General features: G+C 41.4%; 1 protein-coding gene across 1 annotated transcript in view; it reads left to right on the top strand.

The window, feature by feature from the left end:
• Positions 1 to 5,796, top strand: part of LOC148591858 (CUGBP Elav-like family member 4) — a gene marked incomplete at its 3' end in the record, with an annotated part of 126,956 nt that extends 121,160 nt beyond the window's left edge. Inside the window, exons 2-3 of the mRNA XM_088536669.1 lie at positions 288 to 370; positions 5,727 to 5,796. Coding sequence (XP_088392795.1) covers positions 288 to 370; positions 5,727 to 5,796 — 153 coding nt within the window. The remainder of the gene's footprint in view (positions 1 to 287; positions 371 to 5,726) is intronic.
• Between the last annotated feature and the right edge of the window lie 14,427 nt (positions 5,797 to 20,223).

Raw genomic sequence — 20,223 nt, 5'->3', positions numbered from 1 at the left:
TTCTCCGAGATCATTAATTTTGTACAATCCTGCATATATGATACTTAAAAATGTGTTCAAATAAAAATACATTCATATTTATGTTGTTGCTCACTTTTCACTAGGGCTTAGAGGAAATGATATCTTGATTTCTTGGCTCTTTACTGCTGACCTAGTGAAGAGTTTTATGGCTGTTTTACTGGGGATGAGATGATGATGATGGGAAAGAACTTTGTTGTATATCCCAATTTTAAACTGGTCTGCTCTGAAGTACTGCTCTTACTGAGATTTTTGCCTTCTGTTTACAGGCTGTGCCTTCCTAACGTACTGTGAAAGAGAGTCTGCTCTAAAGGCCCAGAGTGCACTGCATGAACAGAAGACGCTGCCGGGGGTGAGTCCACATTTAGATATGTACGCTTATATTTAATAATCTAAAATGTTATATATGGGGTTCCCACTGTGGATTTGAAAGCAGAATGTATCCGCTTACTTGAATGACTTGCTGTTTGCGTTGTGCATAAAACCAAGATGCCACCAGCCCACTGGAGTAGTTTCCATGCAGAAAAATAAAAGCTTTTTGCTCTAATCAGGAAACAGGTAGAAGTAATTAACTGGTTGTGGGCTGAATTCTACCAGCTTTCCTCAAGTGTGAAAAAGCCTTAGGCTTCTGACCCTCTAGTGAAATATTAGAAATGCAGGTACTCTCTCTCAGTTTTTTTTTTTTTTTTGAGGCAAGGTGTAGCAGCAAGAAATCAAGAAATAGATCACATTAAGTTATCACAGAATGAAAACATTCCTGATGACAAAGTGGTTTGACTGGGTTACTTTAATATTCAAGCAGCTGTAGCAGATTGGAAAGGTGGTGAGACAAGGAGAAGAGAGAGATGAACACAAGGTAATGAGGAAAATTATTCATGTGAGCAAGATCTAAGGTTCAGACAACACAAGTGGAACTAAAAATAGAATCAGTATTATGTGGGGAAGACCTGCCCTGCTGGGATGGGTTTCCAGTTTAGTGGTAGTGGGAGGAGGGAAGGGGTACGTGGGCTAGAAACGTCTGAGTGCAGTGCTTGTGGCTAGAAAAGAGGTAGTTTGGCTCTGTCACTGAAACCCAATGATCAAGTATTTGAGTGTAATTCTGAAAGTTTCAGATTGTATCTAAAATGAAAGGTGATTGACCCCCAGACTGTCTTCATTAGTTACTATTAAAAAACTTGAGTCTGTTTATTTACAATTTCTCCACAAAAGCTGAGGGGTGTTGCACTCATTGCTCTATGCTGATAAAGACAGTGCTGGTTCTGTTCTGCTTATTTATCATCCTGAGTCTATTCACAAACTTGCTCTTTGCTACCTTGCCAGTATGGGGATGCCCACATACTTGCTTTTCTGTATGTATTTTTGCCTTAAATGTCGTTCTTTATGTGGGGGGGGGGAAGTGTGTGTATATATATACACACTTCATGCACTAAAAATACTATTCTGTCATCTGACAACACTTTTTTTTTTAAAATCTTAAAAGCCAGACTGAGAGTGCTTTGAGTCTTATTAGGATTTAGTTTCTCTTCTCAGTTTTTTATATTAACAGGTGATTCTTTCCTTTCATTTTTCTCCTCTGTCTGATGGAGCTCAATGTATAGAAAACACATTTTGAATAGGGATGCTTTGAGTATCAATTTTTACTTGAAATTTTCTGAAATAAGCTTGAAAGTGGCACATATGCAAGGATCAAATCAAGAGCTATACTTGTGGTGTATGGAGTGATTTATATTTAAAAGATGCTAACTAAAATTCCAGTTGTCCTCACTGAGACTGTTTGCTCCTTATTAGCAGTTGGACTACTAGCTCACATATGGAGCTCAAACCTATGTGTCTCATCTTGAAACTGTGCGATATCTCAATGAAGTTAGGGGACCAGTAAGATTATGCAGGGCTCAGATTTTTTAATATATATTTTTAAAGAACATTTCTTTGTATTTCTACACTTCTGAATTTCAGCTCGTTTTGGAAACTTTGAAATCATAAAATTCTTAAAACTGTTGTCTCTGACAATGGCAAAATTCAACCAGCTTGATTTTTTTTGACTATGTCACCTAGTCCTAGACAACAGTGAAAACTTGTTTTCTGTCCTAGTCTGATTTCTGCTGCATGTAGTCTAAACTGACCACACTGACCTCAAATGATTTTCTTGTTATGTTACCTCAAGGTGTAAGCCAAATAAGAAAATGAATTGGGAACAAAGAATCCTCTGTTTCTAAAATAACAGCCTGCTGCTTTTCAGGAGTTCTGAGCTCTGACCTCTCCTGTCCCATTCACTTCCAGTCCTGTTTCAGGACAGAGCCTTTTTCTACTAGCAAACCCTATGCATGCAGTTTTCTGCCAGGTTCCTGAACTCACCTTCTGAATGATGTCACTGTAGTTTATTTAAGGAAACCAGCCTTGTCTCTTGATAAACTATCATGCCTAGATACTGTTTTATGTTTCTTATGTGAGTAGTAAAGAATTATTTATGACTTACCTGACTGTATTTGATAACATACACTGACAATATCAAGCATAGTTCATCACTATAAAATAGGAAGCACTCGTAAGGTCAGGAGTCTTAAGTTCTCATTCACATGAGTTCATAAATAATATGTATATAAGACCTTCTCTTGACCCTCCAGCATCTGAGACACAAACAGTACTACTGAGGAACTATGAAAAATAGTCTGTTATAGGAAAAAAGAATCATAGAATCATAGAATGGTTGAGGTTGGAAGGGACCTCTGGAGGTCATCTAGTCCAACTCCCCCGCACACGCAGGGTCACTTAGAGCACGTGGCACAGGACTGCGTCCAAGCGGGTTTTGAAGGTCTCCAGAGAAGGAGACTCCACAACCTCTCTGGGCAGCCTGTTCTAGTGCTCTGTCACCTTCACTGTGAAGAAATTTTTAAGAAATAATACTACAATGAATTGTTAAATAGAGTTGCTTTTCCCCTCCCCAGTAAACGGTATATTTGCCTGCCCATGCAGTGTTGCTGTGTACTTTCTCTTATAAAACAGAGAATTGAGTCATTTTTAATAATATGCATGTGAATGCTAATGTATGGAAATGGTGAGGCATCAGGAGTTTGTGTCCAAATTCAGATGCCTTGCCTCTTAGCTATGTATCACTGTATTTTTAGTGGAGTGGCTACATGCACATATTTTACAGTAATTACTTTCTGGATGTGCTTTGTAAGATGACAGAAATATGTGAAGCATATTTCTATGTGGGACATAAAGTCATATTGTGGACTAATCAAAAGACTTCCAAGCAGGTATGTGTTGATTAATAAAGTCTTTATTGTACTTTGTTTTGGAGTGGAAAGGAATTGTGATAGATATTTTGTAGAAACTAGAATGGAATGTAAAGCAAAATTATCAGTTGAATATTCCCCACTTAAATTAGGTTGTTGTGGATGGTTTGAAATTCTGCCTTACCTTAACCTTCAATTCTAGGCATGATGTGTTGTGCATTAAGAGCATTTTTGCGAGCACCAGATGCCTGAAATTCTAATGTTTTGTTTGTGATTGCTTATTTTACATAGAGTAGCTGGAGTATATAGAGTATATTAGTTCTTTAATAATTTATAGAAATACTTTGATGTTGCAGTAATTACCTTTGATATGTGACCTTTAATGTAATTTGGTTGAGCAGCTGTGATGGTTTCTCAGAAGCCATCAATATTGCTGTCCATGGTGCAGATTTCACCAAGGGGACTGCCAGATTAAAGGAGGTTTATAGCCAGCCAGACATGAGGGAAATCAAGAACAGATTGGAGAGGTGCACTATTCTCTTCCCCACCTATAATTAACACTGTTTACCATAATCACCATAATCTGTGCTAATTCTTCATAGTGGGAAACCACTTTTCGTTTCCCCCCCCCCCCCATGTCAGGCAAGGAAGGGTAATTTGAGGAGAGGGAAAGAGAAAGTAGAGGAAGTAAAAGTTGATTCACCCTTGGGATTTTTGATCCTGGTATTTCTCTCAATGATCAAGTGCAATATCAGAAATACATGTCATGATTTGGGGGAAAACACAGGGGGGGAAATAAGTGATCTAGACATTGACAGTGCAGGGGACATGAGAAAAATATCTGCCTGCAGATTTGGTATAATATTATCTATTTGCCCTGCAAAGCTCCACAGGAAATGAAATCTGGGAAATAAAACTAAGTGTAGTCATTTTGATTACAAATTATAGTGAAGCCAACTTTTTCTCCCCCTTTTTTTCTTTCCAAAGCGAATGGCAGAGGATAATGCTGAGAAATGTAATTATGCTATCAAGATCTACTTTTATTTATAGCATAAACAAACTGAGCTCATGTATGATAAGCACAGTAGCATTTTTTTTCTCTGGTTCTTTGTGGTTCTCTCCGGCACTGGGAGTGAATAGTCCATGGGATACTTGGTTGGAGGCACTGCATCTTTGCATAATGTTAAAACCTCCCTCTAACACTCACAAAGAATAACCATGAAATTAAACAGCTAGAAAACTATTAACTTCAGAAATTTGAAGGTCTTACTGAAGTTGGGAAGTAAGCAGGGTGTTTTTCCCTGTTTTTTTAGTATGTATTTCTCCTGAAAGGAAGAATAGTTCTATGGATGTATTAAATGGCTTTGCATGTAATTAGTGCTTTCTTCCTAATAGTTCCTTGTTTCTTCAGTTGTGGAAAATAAACATTCTGTCATTCACCCTCATTCCTCTTGAAAAAAATAGCCCCTTTAACATAAAGAAACAGGTGGGCTCATAAAACTGTTATTAAACCCTTGTTAAAAACTAATGAAGCTGAAGTTGTGCTTAGTCTTCCAAAAATGTTGTGCATGCTATTGCTCTCATTTGGTTAAAGTTCATATGTGAGGAAGGACTCCTGAAGCAAAATCTAGCCTTTCTTGAATTCTTATTATGAGGTTTAAATTAAACACAAGGATCACACAGGCCTTGTAAGAGTCTCATATACATAACACGAATTTCACCCATTTAAGCAGACCCTACTATAATTTTAGTCTTGCTGTCCTTTCTAATGTTTCAGAGGCTTTTCCAAAAGCTTTTTAGCCATGAAACCACATACCACCCTACACCTTGTGTTAAGTCAAAAGTGATATTATATTCCTGCACCTTCTCATTTCAAAAGTGTGGGTGGTGGGTGTGGTTTTTTTTTTTTTTTTTTTTTTTTTTTCCTACCAATGTAAATAGCAATTTGGTCAGCAGTGGCAGCCTGGATGGGTTCCATTGATTAGTCTGCTCAACACATAGCCTGCTTGACATGCCCTTTAGATTTTGAAAGAAAACACGTTTGTTCCCTTGGGAGAAACATGTCTGTTTTCTGAAGTTGAAAATGAAAAGGGTTAAAAACAGATTTGAGGTAAGATATTTGCAAAAAAAAAACAGTTCTGTATAAATTCTCCAGGACTGTAAGATTTCTAGATGTCAATATTGTTTTTAAAAAAAAAAATGTCTATTTCTCCTCCCCCCTTCTGACTCACCAGCCACTCATCCAAGCCAATCTCATCAAGATTTTTGGATCTTACTTTGGGGAAAGGAGGGGACAAGAAGATAGATGGAGAGGAAACCATTTGCACTTTCTATTTACTAAAAACCCTTGTAGTTTGACAGTGCTGTTCTGTTCACCAGATGAGATAAAACACCTGGGTCCTATCTGCTTGATAAATATTAAAGTTCCATTTCACTAGTTAGATTGACTTCTATATCCCTATACCGCAGCCTCTGGAATACAAAGTAAACTCTCTGCCATCCAGTCTAAAGAGTTTTGGAGCAAAAGGATGCAGGACAAGTAATGTGATGGGACTGGTGTTTTGGATGCATGCTGTCGTATTTCATCTGAGACTGGTGTATTCATTGCATTTGTGATTTCCGACAGTTCAGATGTGCAAAATGTCAACTAGGCTTCTGAATGTTTTTTTGAGACTTGGTGAGAATTCAAAAAGGGTGTATATAAATTAGTAAATATATTTTCTTTCTCTCTAAATTTGACACCTTTTTGGCCCTCAAAGGACAATTTCTACGCTATTCAACAAAAGCTGTGTTGCTGGACCTTCATTTGTTTTATATATTATTCAATGACAACTTTTCTCTGATGTGTCTGCCATAGGGAGGATCAATCTAAGTTTATGTACAACTGTAAAGATGAATTATAAGTAGAAAGGATTCGGGCAAGTACAAGCTGGATAAATTATAAGGGCAAACGATGACAGGATTGAGGGTCCCAGGAGACAGTGATATGATAATAGAAACTAAAGATGAATTTGATGGACGTAGTTAGCATGTACTGAGGCTGTTGATTCTTCAAGGTAGTTTTACAACTTCTTGTGATTGGAGCAATCAAAGTCTTTCATTTTAAAGAGATGCTGTATATTTTCACTTGTCTGTTCTGCATATTTGTATGTATGGTCTCATTTATATGCATAGCAGTAAACTCCTATAGGCTAGTCAAGCTTACCTTCCATCAAAGGGCCCCTATTCTCCAAGCCGTAATGCCACTGTTTATGAAAAATTAAATAGATAATGTGTAAAGATTTGAGGGCAAACCTGGATTATCAGAAAAAAAAGTTTGCATTTTCATAGCATGCAGCAATCAGCTCAGAACCTGAAAGGGACTGAGCACCTTCAGCTACCTTCAAAGCCAAGCCAAGAGACTGAGTTAGCTCACCAATTTCTGATGAAAAAACTATATATAACAAGTTTCAGGTAGGTCAAATTTTTGGTTTAAGCTACTTTATGATGCTGCGTCAGCTGCTCTTAAAGTTAGAAGCAAATCTGATCTCAGTGCAGTTCTTGATTGCATTTCATTCATACTCTTATTTCTATTTCTTGTTCCTTATTATTAAGGATATTTACATGAAAATGATCATTTTTTTTTCCTTCCTCTGAAGGGTTGTCTCTTGTCTGAGAGTAATGCTTACTCTGGCCTACATTTGTGCATGCCATGGACTTGATTCTGACTTCATTTACACAAGTGTAAATCCTCAATGATCTGATTGAGGTCAAGGGATTTATGTGGTGTAGGAAAGAGCAGACTCAGCTATATTTGTCACTGCTGAAATGATGTCATCGTGAACCAGTACCATAGCTTGAAATGAGGCAACAAGTTTCTACTAAATCTTCCTATGAGGATATCTCATCTCATAAAATGCTGAGCATCCCTGACACCTGCTGGGCTGGTAGAGATCCCTCATGGGATTCTGTTCAAGTGAGGCCCCAGCTCTGAACTGTAGGATCTGGAGTTGGTCTAGCCTGAGTGCTTCAACAGTATTAGCCATTAGACAGTACTCAGTCTGAAACACTAAAGATTTCTTACTAGCGATTCGAGTAATGACTGGATATCCTCGGAGAGAATTCACGAGGAGTAGACCACAATTTCTCATCCCTTGTTATATGGATAATGTGTATCTATACACACACTGACCAATCCAGGGGGCATTTTTCTAGGGTACCTTTCCATAATTGCCTGTTTGCAATTTACAGTAATGAGGCATGCACTGACTTGCAATATTAATCTGTCCTTCCATTATGGATCAAGGAAGTACTTGGATTTGGATGTTTTGTGACTGTTGACTTGGTCTTACATCTGTGGCAATGATGCTTGCCTATATAATAGGTATATTGGAGGCAGCTGTACTGCTTCTGGCTTACACTGGTGCATGTTCTCTGCTCTTTGCTTCTGTGTGATGTGTACATGCCTTTAAACCTCTTGGATATTCATGGTGAGAGAAATCAATCTTAAAACCATATGTAAGAGCTGAAGTTGAGTGGCAACTGAGGTATATATGTGTATTGCCAAAATGGCTTTGAATTGCTGTGCCCAGAGGTGTGTGTCTTGGTCTGGTTTCATTTAGTTAGCATGTTTAATAGCAATGAAAACACCACAGCGCAGACTTGAACACTAAGGAGCAGCTTCAATCCATAACCATATTTCCTAGGAGTGTACACAACAAGGACTTAAATGCTGCTTGAAACACTTTCTGTTAATGCTTCTTACACTAGCTAGATAAGGAACATCCATGCACATCGAAAACATTTTAGATGGACTGCAAGCTTTCACACAAGAAATGGAGGTACTGACTTAAAAACCCTTTCAAAATGCTGCGTCCCCTGCATTAAATACTTTCAGTGAATGTTTTGTAGATTAAAATTAATACCATGCTTAAAGTTAAATATGCCCGCTAAGGAATTAGCTGAACTGAAATCCATTGGGAGTGGCAAAGCCTGTCCCATCTCTCTGCATGCAGATAACTTTTGATAGGACTTGACATAATGCAACCTATTTAGCTTCTGTGCTTCACTTCTGCTGTGCTCTTGTTTTGGCAGGGAGAAAGTGGTGGGGAATTGAGTGGCCATGAGATTGCACTGTCAGTTCAGACAAGTAGATATCTGATGTGACTGCTCTGTGGAGTAGCTGCAGTGAGCGCTTACAGTGGCACTGCATGTACAAGTTGCTGTAATTGGCAGCTTCCCAGCAATGTCAAATCTTTCTGATTAGTTTCTGTAAGTACAAGGACAAAATCAAGCCTAACCTATTTTTCAAAGAATAAATGTGCATTTCCCATTTTTCTCATAAACTGAGAAGAGACCGGGGATTTCTTTGCTTATGCTGAGTCTGCAAGGGGGGAAGAGGGTGGAGAGATCCTGCAAACTCACCATTCTGGTGGTAATAACCTACTGCTTCAAGCTTATTTTTTCTGTAACTGCCTACTCTGCATTGCTTGATGTTACATGTATTTTTTTTTACCTGAGAAGGGAGAGGCTAAGACACACCTGGGAAAGTTGAGTATAGCATGTCCCTAGAAGAACAGCGCATCCAAACATAAGCAGGATGTAGTTCTTCTGTGGAAATCCCTAAGGAGGGACGTATCCAATTAATAGTTCCCAAAAGTTTTTGAAGACTGTTTAAAGTCTTTTTGTCTGTTTTTAAGGTCAATGATTGTGGCTGAATTTGATGATTAGAAATTCTCCATCCTAAATTTTGCCAAGGCAGAGTTTCTTGTACTTTATCTTATGCAATTTTTAGTCCTGCAGCCGATGCTGCTTGCGTAATCTGTCACAGGGCCTCTTGTGCCATTTCTTTTTGCTCTGCAGCAATCACTATGTCATCTATATAGTGATAGATGAGGACGTTATCAAAATACTTGTGTACTGGGCTTAAGACTGCTGCCACAAATTGTTGACATAATGTAGGACTATTTTTCATGCCTTGTGGCAAAACTCTCCAATTATATCTGTTATGGGGTTCCATAGTATTGATGGAAGGTACAGAAAATGCAAACCGAGGTGCATCCTGTGGTGCAAGTGGAGTGGTAAAGAAACACTCTTTCAAATCAATTACTATCAAAGCCCATGTTTGAGGTAACATTGCTGGAGAAGGGAGTCCAGGCTGTAAGGTTCCCATATGTTCGATGACCTCGTTGATTTTTCTAAAGTCATGTAACAGTCTCCAGGAATTATTTTTCTTTTGTATTATAAAAACTGGTGTGTTCCAGGGGCTTGTAGTAGGAACTATATGTCCAGCTTACAATTGCTCCTCTACCAACTTGTGTAACTGCAGCAGTTTATTTCGTGGAAGGGGCCACTGATCTACCCACACCGGCTTGTCCGTTTTCCAGATCAAGGGTGGGACCTGCTGCTGGATAGTAGCCCCTAAGAAAAATCCGTACTTAACTGCATGCCCCATTGACTTAAACAGTCTCTCCCCCACAAGGTGACGGATCCAGTCAAATATGAATGGTCTAATGGTTGCAGTTCTCCCTTCTGGGCCAATAATATTTATTAGTCTTTCGCTTTGCATTGGGGTTCTTTGCCCACCAATTCCCTAAAGCGATGTATGTGCATTCATTAGGGGTAAACTGTTGGGCCATTGCGAGGCAGCGATGACTGCAACGTCCGCTCCGCTATCTAAAATTCCTTGTGCATTAAACTTTATCACTCCTGATTGTAGCGTACAGGATATCTGTGGGTGATTCATAGTTATTTGTTGAGTCCAGAAAATCTCAGGTTGTCCTGTGGACCCAAAAGAGCCTGTGCCACATTTAGTTTTTGCAGCTTTTGGCGTCTGTGGTTAAAAAGTATACTAATTGTGCTATTCGGCTCCCTGCTGGCATAGTACATGGTGGTATCAGAGTCCATACCATTATCATAATTTATCCTTTGAAATCTGCTTTGATAACTCAAGGTAACACAAATAGCCCTTGTCTCCTTGTTGAAGATTGCCCAATCAACAATGCTGCCATTCCTCGCCCCAGGGGGCCACGGATGCCAGTTGGAATTAGCACAGCTGAGGTATCAGTAATTAGCACTTCTGTTGTGGTGGCTGGGTCCACCCTGGCGCTGCCACTTGCGCTGGTGCACAAGCGGCTGCTGCTTCCTAGTGAGGCCACTCTGAGGGGTGATTTGCTGTCATGGTGCAACCCCTTGCCACACTCTGGTTGAAGTTTCCCGAAGGGGTCAGCGGTCGACCTTCCTTATCAAATTTTGATCGACACCGATTAGCACAGTGTCATCCTTTGTGGCAGCGTGGACATATTCCAGGTGCTCCTCCTTTATTTGCTTGCATTTTTGGACAGTATTTATGGATATGTCCAAATTGGCTACAAGCAAAACGTGGATTTTTCATAGACGTTGTTGCAAATGCGTCGGCCATCAGAGAGCATTCATACAGTTTAGAGCCGACGTTAATGCACGCTTTCAGCATGTCATCAATAGTAGGATCCTTTAGTGGCTGCAAAACTCTCTGGCAATCAGGGTTGGCATTCTCAATTGCTAGTTGTTTAAAAATGTAGCTTTGTACTTGTTCATTATCAATCTGCTTCTCCAGAGTCTCACTAAGCCGATCCAAAAACTTAGTATATACGTCTCATTCGCATCTTGCCTTATTACTAACAAAAGGCTGTCATTGTTTACCAGTCTCCCGGACGGCCTTAAGGGCGCAGAGAACAAGTGCCTTAACTTGCTACAGGCCCTCAGGGGGAATTTCTGCTCGTGCTGTTGTAGCACTGTGGTCACCCTCCCCCATTAGCATGTCCACAGTAACAGCCTATAAAGGACCTCTTTTCGACAACCACTGGTTTTCCTCCCCCTGTGCTCGAGCAAGCTGTCTCATTTTTGACTCCCACATCGTATATTGCATATCAGTCATAATCAGGCGAAACAAAGTTTTAAAATCATGGGGAGTAAAAACTGAAGTATCACAAAGAGCCTGTATAAAATGGGTGGTGTATGGTGCGCCAAGGCCATGATCTGTCACCATGCGCCGCACGTCCTTAATAAGATTATACGACAAACCTTTCCAACGTGGATTCTGGTTCGGCGCATAGATAACGGGGAAGGCTTTCAGCATCCCAACATCCCCTGCCTGTTTTGCTCCTCATTTTACTGAGGCCCATTTATCATGTGGATCCAGGGGGTATAGGTCTGGCTCCTTTTCAGGGTCAATAGGACCCGAGTCAAAAGGATCATCGTCCTGGTTATCAGGCGGCAGTACTGCAAAGGCATTTGCAGTGGGTTTTCTTTCCTGATTTTCATCAGGACATGATTGAGGTAATGCAGGCGTGGAGGGGATGGCAGGAGGCCCAAGCCCATCATTCGTGTTCGACTGCGACCCACTATGAGATTTCAGCATTTCAAATACAAATCGCCATTGTGGCAACAGGCCAGAAGCAATCACCGTGTGTGGCACAGTCCCACAATCGGACCCCAATTTGGTCCCACTTCTCCGGATCAAATACGTTCTTACTGTTCACCGAAGGATCATTTTTAGAAGCCCACGCAAGAACCTTTTGTAGATCTTCCTCATTTAATTTTTGCCCCGTTGTTTTAAGATCTTAAGAAAGACTTCTAAGACATCTTTTTGTTCCTTTGTTAGGTGTAACCCCATAGTCCCCAGCCGCTTACCTCTTTCCTTTCAAGAGGCTTTGATGTGCGCACAAAGGATGCTTCCTTTCAGCGTGAATCCCAGGAGTTCAGCTGGGCGATGCAATCAGAGAGATAGCTAGTCTTAGTGCCCCACGTTGGGCGCCATTTGTTGCACCTTGCGAAAGAACGGACTCAGTCTGGGATGCAGAGTGAGACAACTTTATTCTCAAACCAACTTCTTTTATACTCTTTTTAACACAAGTGTTGCAAATATTACAACCAATCAGCATCTTGCCCCCATGCAGTTGTGGTTATCTTCTCCTTGCTTTGTTCCTCATCTGCTGACAAGACATTCCACATGCGGTTGTAGTCCTCCTCCTTTTCCTGCTTTGCTCCTTGCTGATAAGACATTTGTCCTTGCGGTCAACCGTTCACTACCAAGGCATCCTTGCAATTAACTATCTACTAACAAGGCATCTATTATCTACTAACAAGGTACTATGCCTTCACATAACCTTATCTGAAACAGGGGCCAGGTTGGGGATATGCACAGTCCTGAGCCAATAGGTCCATAGTACGCAGTTCAAGACAAGCACATTTTAAATCACTGGCTCACCCAGTTGCTAAAAACTTGGATACACTTTATCCAACCTGCAGTTTGAGTCACTATATTTAGCAATTTAGCCATCCCCCAAATCACTCTCTAATCTGTGGAGAATGGCACATGACCAGAATGAATGGTTCATTCTTTTTGTTTTGATTGATGTAAATAAACGGCTAATCTTGATTCTTGCATAAGATGCCTTGGTTTAAGTGGGTCTGTTCCTCTCACTTTTGCAATGATGGCATTGATATAGAATGCTTCAGCTTCCCAAATGCTGTATTTAGATACTTACCCACATCTAGTAGAAAGGAATGTTGCCATCTCGACTTGGAGGCCTTTGTGTCAGCTTGCAGTTTGTCTCATCCTTTTTTGTCCTAGCCCAGATAAGGTGTTTGATAACACACAAGATTCTGGAGCTCTCTCACTGGGGCTTATATTTGATTGAATAGAAGTGTTTCTTTTTTTTTCTAGAAAATGCCAGTTCAAGGCAATCTCATTTGAGGGACCTATGGTTGGTTGTTCAACTCTGAGGCTGACATATTGGATCTATTAGACAATTTTGATTTAAATGAGGGAGCTGGAAAAACAGAAAATAACCCAAACAGGCAAACAGGGCATTTGTTTGACATGTGGAATTCATGCCCTACCTAATTAAGAACAGATCTGGCCCTGGTCTTCCCTCCCCACTCCAGTAAAGTTTCTTGTTCCTTTCCACTAGTTTTAATAATTGAATACCTTGGTGTGCAACAGAAGAGTATACCTCAAATGATGACTTTTTTGTTTGTTTTTGTGATTTTTTTTTTTGCTTGTTATTATGGAACAGGTGAAAATTCTTATGAACCTCTGAGGCAAAATATCAGCCCAGATTGATTTTCAGAGGGCTATAATCTATTGTGTCTTGACATGCTGTAATAAAAGGGAACTAGGTATACAGCCTGCAAGTTTAATTTTGCTGACCTCAGACATCACTAGGATATGTTGACAGTTACTAGGTTGTCTATCAGAAAATTGAACTTGTCTGTTCTTCTCTAGATGAAAAAATGGGAGTGTGATTAGAAACAGTGAGGAAACACTGGCCTGTGGTGAAGAGTGGGCCTGTGGGCCAGCGGTGCTGATCAAGGATGGGAGAAACCTGGATTCAGTATTTGCCTATGCAATGGGCAGTAGTCAATGGACTCGTGTTCACTTCCAAAATGGAGCTAATTAACCTTCTCCACTATCACTCCTTTGATTATTAAATATAGTTCTCCAGAGCTGGACTTGCTTCATATGTGCCTGTGTTTTGTGTACAATGTTTAGAGCTGACAGCCCTCGCTTTTGAGTACAGTGTCCTAGACAGTTTTGTGATGCTGACAAAGGATAACAACTGTTGGGAGGGAAAAGCTCTCTTCAAATATAAGGTGAGGGTTCAGGATGATTCTTGCCTTTCAGAAAGGGACTGTGTCTTTCCTCTTTTTCCACGATTGACCTGAAAGTAAATAAGTGACATTCCTAGTATTACTTAAAAAGAGAGAAAAAAAAAAAAAGAACTTCTTAGATTTGTGCTATACTTCTCCATACTGTACTTGACATCTGTAATAAAATTTGGGTCAGATATACTTTTCAATAAAAAGCAGCATCCTATAAACAGGCACACACTTGTATTAAGGTCATGTCAAGAATAATAGAGACTGTTGTTACTGCACTGAGCCTCTGCTTTGTATTAGGTATTTGTCACCTCTCTCTGCTTCTTTCCAAGGCATAATATAAAGTTGCTTATCATGTTCCACCATATCTCACCTAAGGGCACAGAGAGGGAAGCTGGTTAGCAGTGAGCACAGCTCCTCAAAGTTGCCCTTCTGCTCTAGCATCTTTGAGTACAGGTAAAAGGTGCAACATTTGCATTGTCTTGCTTGATCACATCTTTCCTCTCCTGCTCTCTGCATGAGAGATGCAGGAAGAAAGGAGGGCTTATGTCAAGGAGAGTTTAGTTTTCCTTGCTATTACTTCATGGGGAGGCTGTATGTTGGGGGTGAGGGGGCAGCGTATGTGTGTAATGAATATTGCCCTAAGGAGAGATGAGGGAAGGATACAACAGCTTATACTGAGAGCTGTCTGAAAAACACGGTCCCAGATAAACTTGGTTTCAGTGCACCTTCAAGGCCTGCCATGCTGCTCGCTGGTGTGCAGCCATCAGGCGTCTGCCTAGATGTAGAGTAGGTTTCATCTGATTTGCTTTAGCACTGAGGGTCACTGCTGTGGCTTTAGACAGCAGAAATAGGTGTGCTATCATGGACCTGTAGCTGTATGCATCTAGTGGTGGGTCTTGGACTTAATTTGTCTTGGGCATCCTTTGTCCTGTCCTACTAGTTCTGGATCAGTGGCCGCAGCAGTGTAAAGGTCTGTGAGTCCTAACCTGCCCCCCCTTTTATGTATCAGCAGCTTATTTTGGCTCTTGGGGATGCTTTGAGCATCATCTCAGTCCAGCCTGGTCCTTGTCTGGTAGACAATTGGGGCAAGAAGGAGAGACAACCAAATTTCAGTTGACTTTGCTTGTGCTTTGTGACAGCTTACATAGGTAAGGGGCATTTTTCCTTCCCTTTTCATGCCCAGAGCTGCCTTTGAGATGCTCTTAATAACTCTCCTCTTTTCTTGAATGATAGTTGCTGGGGTAGATGGAAAAATGATGTACAGTTCTCTCCAGGGCTTGCTCTCCTCAGACCAAAACGCGGTTACACTTGCTGGCTGCCACATCTCGAATTCGGAGCCTTCTGTTTGATGCTGCACACCTGTACTTGCTTTCTCTTCTCTCCCTTCCCCTCCCCCCCATCCCAAAGCTAGTGGCATCATTTGCTATGTTTGAGGCGCTAAGCGTAGATCAAAGTCCTCCCAAGATCATCATCAATGTTTTGTTCATCAATGACTTGGATGAGGGCACAGAGTGTACCCTCAGCAAGTTTGCAGATGACACCAAACTGGGAGGAGTGGACGACACTCCCGAGGGCTGTGCTGCCATTCAGGGAGACCTAGACAGGATGGAGAGTTGGGCAGAGAGGAACCTCATGAGGTTCAACAAGGACAAGTGCAGGGTCCTGCACCTGGAGAGGAATAACCCCAGGCACCAGGACAGATTAGGGGTTGACCTGCTGGAAAGCAGCTCCACGGAGAGGGATTGGGAGTCCTGGTTGACAACAGGTTAACCATGAGGCAGCAACATGCCCTTGTGGCCAAGAAGGCCAATGGGATCCTGGCCTGCACCAGGAGGAGTGTTGCCAGCAGGTTGAGGGAGGGGATCCTGCCCCTCTCCTCAGCTCTGGTGAGGCTGCACCTGGAGTATTGGGTGTAGTTCTGGGCTCCCCAGGACAAGAGGGCCGTGGAGCTTCTAGAGAGGGTCCAGCGTAGGGCCACAAAGATGATTAAGGGACTGGAGCATTTGTCGTATGAGGAAAGACTGAGCAAGCTGGGCCTGTTTAGTCTGAAGAAGAGAAGACTGAGAGAGGATCTAATCAACATGTTCAAGTACCTGAGGGGTGATTGTAGGGAGGATGGGGCCAGGCTCTTCTCCGTGGTGGCCAGTGACAGGGCGAGGGGTAGCAGGTGTAAGGTGAAACACAGGAAGTTTCACCTCCATGTGAGGAAGAACTTCTTTCCTGTGAGGGTGAAAGAGCCCTGGAACAGGCTGCCCAAAGAGGTTGTGGAGTCTCCTTCTCTGGAGATCTTCCAAACCTGCCTGGATGCCACCCTGTGCCATGTGCTCTGGGTGTCCCTGCTGGAGCAGGGAGGTTGGGCTAGATGATCTCTAGAGGTCCCTTCCAACCTCAACCATTCTGTTATTCTGTGATCAAACAACGTGCTGTGTGCAATTCCTATGGTTACAAACAAGGTCTTTTGCTCACAGAAACACGTTTCTGTGCTGCATTTCCAGCAGCCCATCAGGCTGGATCCCGTGGTAGCTTTTGATTTCCTGCCCTTCCCCCAGTTCTTCAGAAGAAAAGGACAGATTGGAGGGAGGAAGAAGTAAAAACCTCTTTGGTTGAGAGGAAAGTACAAGGAGAAAGGAGCTTTCTATAACTTTAGAAGGATTTAACATAGTCATGCTGTAGGTTTGGTTTCCTATGTCAGAGAAACATCCATGAGGACAGAAGAACCCAATGCAAAAAGCAAGAAAGCAGGAAGTCTGCGAAACTTGCTTGAATGGGTGTGTTGCATGATTTTGAGTGTGGATGTTTTTTAAGCTATTAAGACCTGTATTTGCCTTTGTTTCTTGCTATTTGAAATGCAATTCAGTATAATCTCTGCCATTTGAAAGTAGGTGGGGACAGAACATGATGTGGTGGGGACAGAACATGATGTGGAGGGGAGATAAATGTCCTTCAATGCAGGCTGCTACTTACTGTGGACATCAGCTTCCCCGCACATCCTTTATTTGCACAGCCCCAAGCATATCCTTAAAAGAATTCATTGAAAATATAAGTATTAATGTGCAGTTTTCTGACTAGCTTGGATCTTTTGCACTCTTTCTTGGGACTTCTGGAAGGCTTTCTGAAAGCTTACGTGACTCAGATACTTAAAACAATGCCAAAGAAGCATTTTGAAATCTTAATAGTAGAGTTTTACATTAGTTTTCAGAACTCTGAAAAATAAGTGAAATTTACTTTCTGTACCACACATTTTTTGTTGTTCTTCATTTTTTTCAGAATATTTAGTTAAAAAAAAATCTTATTTACTTTTGGAAGACAATTTTTTTTTCCTGTTTCTTTATCTTTTCCTATTAAGTCAGGAAAATGCAAAGGAGCATAAATAATAGGCAGTACTGCTTTCCAGTACATAATGCAAGAAAAATACATATTTTTTTCAAGGGAAAATAATTGCTAATTAATATGTTTCAATAAATAATCCTGGTACCCTTGTAATTCAAATTTAAAAATCAATCAATAAGAAGCTCTTTTCAGTAATTAAGTTCAGGCTTATTACTGTTTACTTGTAATATTATTGGGTTTGATGCTGTTCTGGTTCCCCCTGATATAATTGAGTGCTTCTATCTGTCACTGCATAAGTGGCCTGCAGATGAAACATGGGGTTAAGAAGAAAATTAGAAATCGTCCCTTACTGCCCACTTTACCAGTGTTTGTTTATTTGCTAGAAGAGCCTGAATTTCTTTCCGAGCTTGCATCTCCTCTAATTTTGAGCATCCACACTTCTTGGGGTGCAAGCAGTTGGTACAGGGGTCCTCAGAAGGCAGAAAATGTTGCAGCTGATGCCTTCTCTCGAGAGCAGTTGGCCAGGAAGGGGACAGACCTGTTTCAGATTGCGATTGCTTGTGTTGCAGGATAGCCCTCTTGCCGCCGACTTGTCTTAGTGACCCATCTGCTCATGTGCACGGAGGGCAAATAAGATAGAAACAGAGAAATTAAGTTAACTAAAGTGAAGAGGTGCTAGTCCCCCTCCAAAGAGTTTTTTGTTCGTTTTTTTTGGGTCTGGATGAGGCATTCAATAGGCAAACAGCACATATACTTTTGAATATCCATTCTGTGGATCACTATCTACCTCTCAGAATCTCCCATCTTCGTTTGTACAGCATCAAAGAATCACAAAATCTAGGAAAAAAAAAGTATTATAAACATTTTAAATGATACTGTTAAATTGGGTTAAAAATCAAATTTTGGGGAAGACATTCATAGTTTTATCAGCATTTCTTTATCAAAGTAAGTGTTATAGAAACCTTGTTCAAAAGTACGCTAGATATATTTCATCTGATGAAAACAGCTTCATTTACATGAAAATATTGTTCATAGTTCTGATTAAGATTTAAATTTATGGGAAAAAAAAAAAGGAAGAAAAAGGACTCCACCAAACTGAACTACATGAGAAAGGGCTGAAACATCATTCAATGGGGATAGGGAAAATTAGCAGGAAGAGAAATTGGTAAAATCCTGTTTATATTAAGCTCTCTAGATTGTGACCCAGGCTATCTAGGCCAGCTCAGCATAGTCCTCGAAGGGCTGGCACAGGAAGCCCTGATAACTTTGCACCCTGCGCTTATTCATCACTCCCAGCAAATCTTTCCACTGATCAGATCTAAAACTGCTTCGTGCTGCTGAGGTTGCTGAGGCCATCTTTTTCACTGGCTGCCAATTTCCTTGCTGGAGCTCGAGCTCCTGGGCTGGGTAAACCTTGAAGAGAGGAGAGTTTCATAATGCCTGGCAGCAGCCCCTGCAAGTTGGGGATTCAGACCCAGGAGCGCTCTGCTGTGTCCGCTGGGGAGAGCAGCATTGGGGAGGGTTGTCATGATGTGAGGAACAGATGTGTCCCTGGCAAGGTGGGCAGCTTCGTGGCAACTTTGGAGACTGATTGCTGTGCTACAGAAAGGTGAAACCTCCAGTAGCATTTGCCTGGAGCATATGTGGTAATGTATCTGCTGGTGTGTCGCTAGTGCCTTTGCAGTCCATGCTGCTGTGCTCCATCAGAGAGGGGGCCTCTCCATGCAGTTAAGTCCCACTAGTGTCTGCCTGATGTCACCTCAGTAGCCCGCAGGGTTAAGCAGTTGTGTGGAAAAATGAGGGCCTTTCTGAAAGTGAAATTGCAGCAGGATTTTGCTTTTTGGGAGAAGACAATGAGAGGGCTCCTCAGGATTTGTCTGCTGGGGTTTTGATATTTCTGTGGATTAGTCAATTAGAAATTACTCAATTCTGTGCAGAGAACCTAGCTGCATAGTGACAGAGGGGAAAAGGAGATTGGATTTTGTGGCAGTGGATAGAAGTGTAGAGTGGTGTGACTTTGTACAAAAAAGCCAGTGAGTAGATTTTTCTTAAATATATGTGTAGCATCTGTTTCATGCTTCTCCTGTTGAAATGGGAGATAAAATTTCTCTTGGATTCCCTGGAAGTAGATCTAAGGCACTGGCATGAGGCTCTGATAAACCCCCCTTTTGTGTGAGGTTTCTGTAGTGTCCTTCCTAAATGTAGGTAGGAGGAAGGGACAGAGGGCTTAGCTGGGTTTCTCTGAATCTTTCTAAAGATATAGCTCTTATTTCTGAGGAACTTGTTTTTCTTATACCGGGAAGCTGGTGGGAGTTGTGTGTTAGGTGAATATTCTCAGAAATGGCTTTGGTGGTGTCAGACATGCAAGTTTAACTAGAATGTGCAGTTATTTGATTTGACTTTGAGATTAAGATAAGGCAGGTGTGATATTCTGGCCTTGCAGTGTTGTTGTATGAGCTCTCTGATCTCTGCCTCTTTATTTGGCAATTACCCTGCCTGCTCCTAAACTCCTGCGATGGAGCTTAGTGCTTTAACTCCAGGCTAGCTGCTTTGGCTAACGAAGGGCAGTGCAAAATAAATCACTGTCATGCTGATAAGTGTCCAAGACGAACCTGCAGTTCCCTGAGGTATCCAATGTAGGTTTATCCCATGACTGACTCAAGTGTGGAGAACCTCGGTGCAATATCCTACATGTCATGGGAAGTTGTCCTCAGTGGGACTTGGCAAGGATGAATGAAATTAATGCTTCTCTGTCCTATTAGTTTATGTAGAGAGCATTTCACCTGAATGTCTCCAAATAAGCTTGTGCAAAATCAGCTGGGTAGCTTAAACTGTTTGAATTGCTGATCTGCATGAACCTGATAGTTTGAGCCTGAAAGTGAGTGCTGCCTCCCTATACTGTGAACATATGCACAGGTGAATATAGCATTGCCACTACTACTAAGCTGGGTTGAGTTCTGCAGGATAGATGCTCACCTGTAGCTAGGCTGGCTGGATGCTGCTCACCTCTGTT

This window comes from Tinamus guttatus, unplaced genomic scaffold (assembly GCF_059628265.1).
Source record: "Tinamus guttatus ecotype Peru unplaced genomic scaffold, ASM5962826v1 Tinamus_guttatus_pri_ptg000693l, whole genome shotgun sequence".
Lineage (NCBI taxonomy): Eukaryota > Metazoa > Chordata > Aves > Tinamiformes > Tinamidae > Tinamus > Tinamus guttatus.
This window is presented reverse-complemented; position numbering and strand designations above follow the sequence as displayed.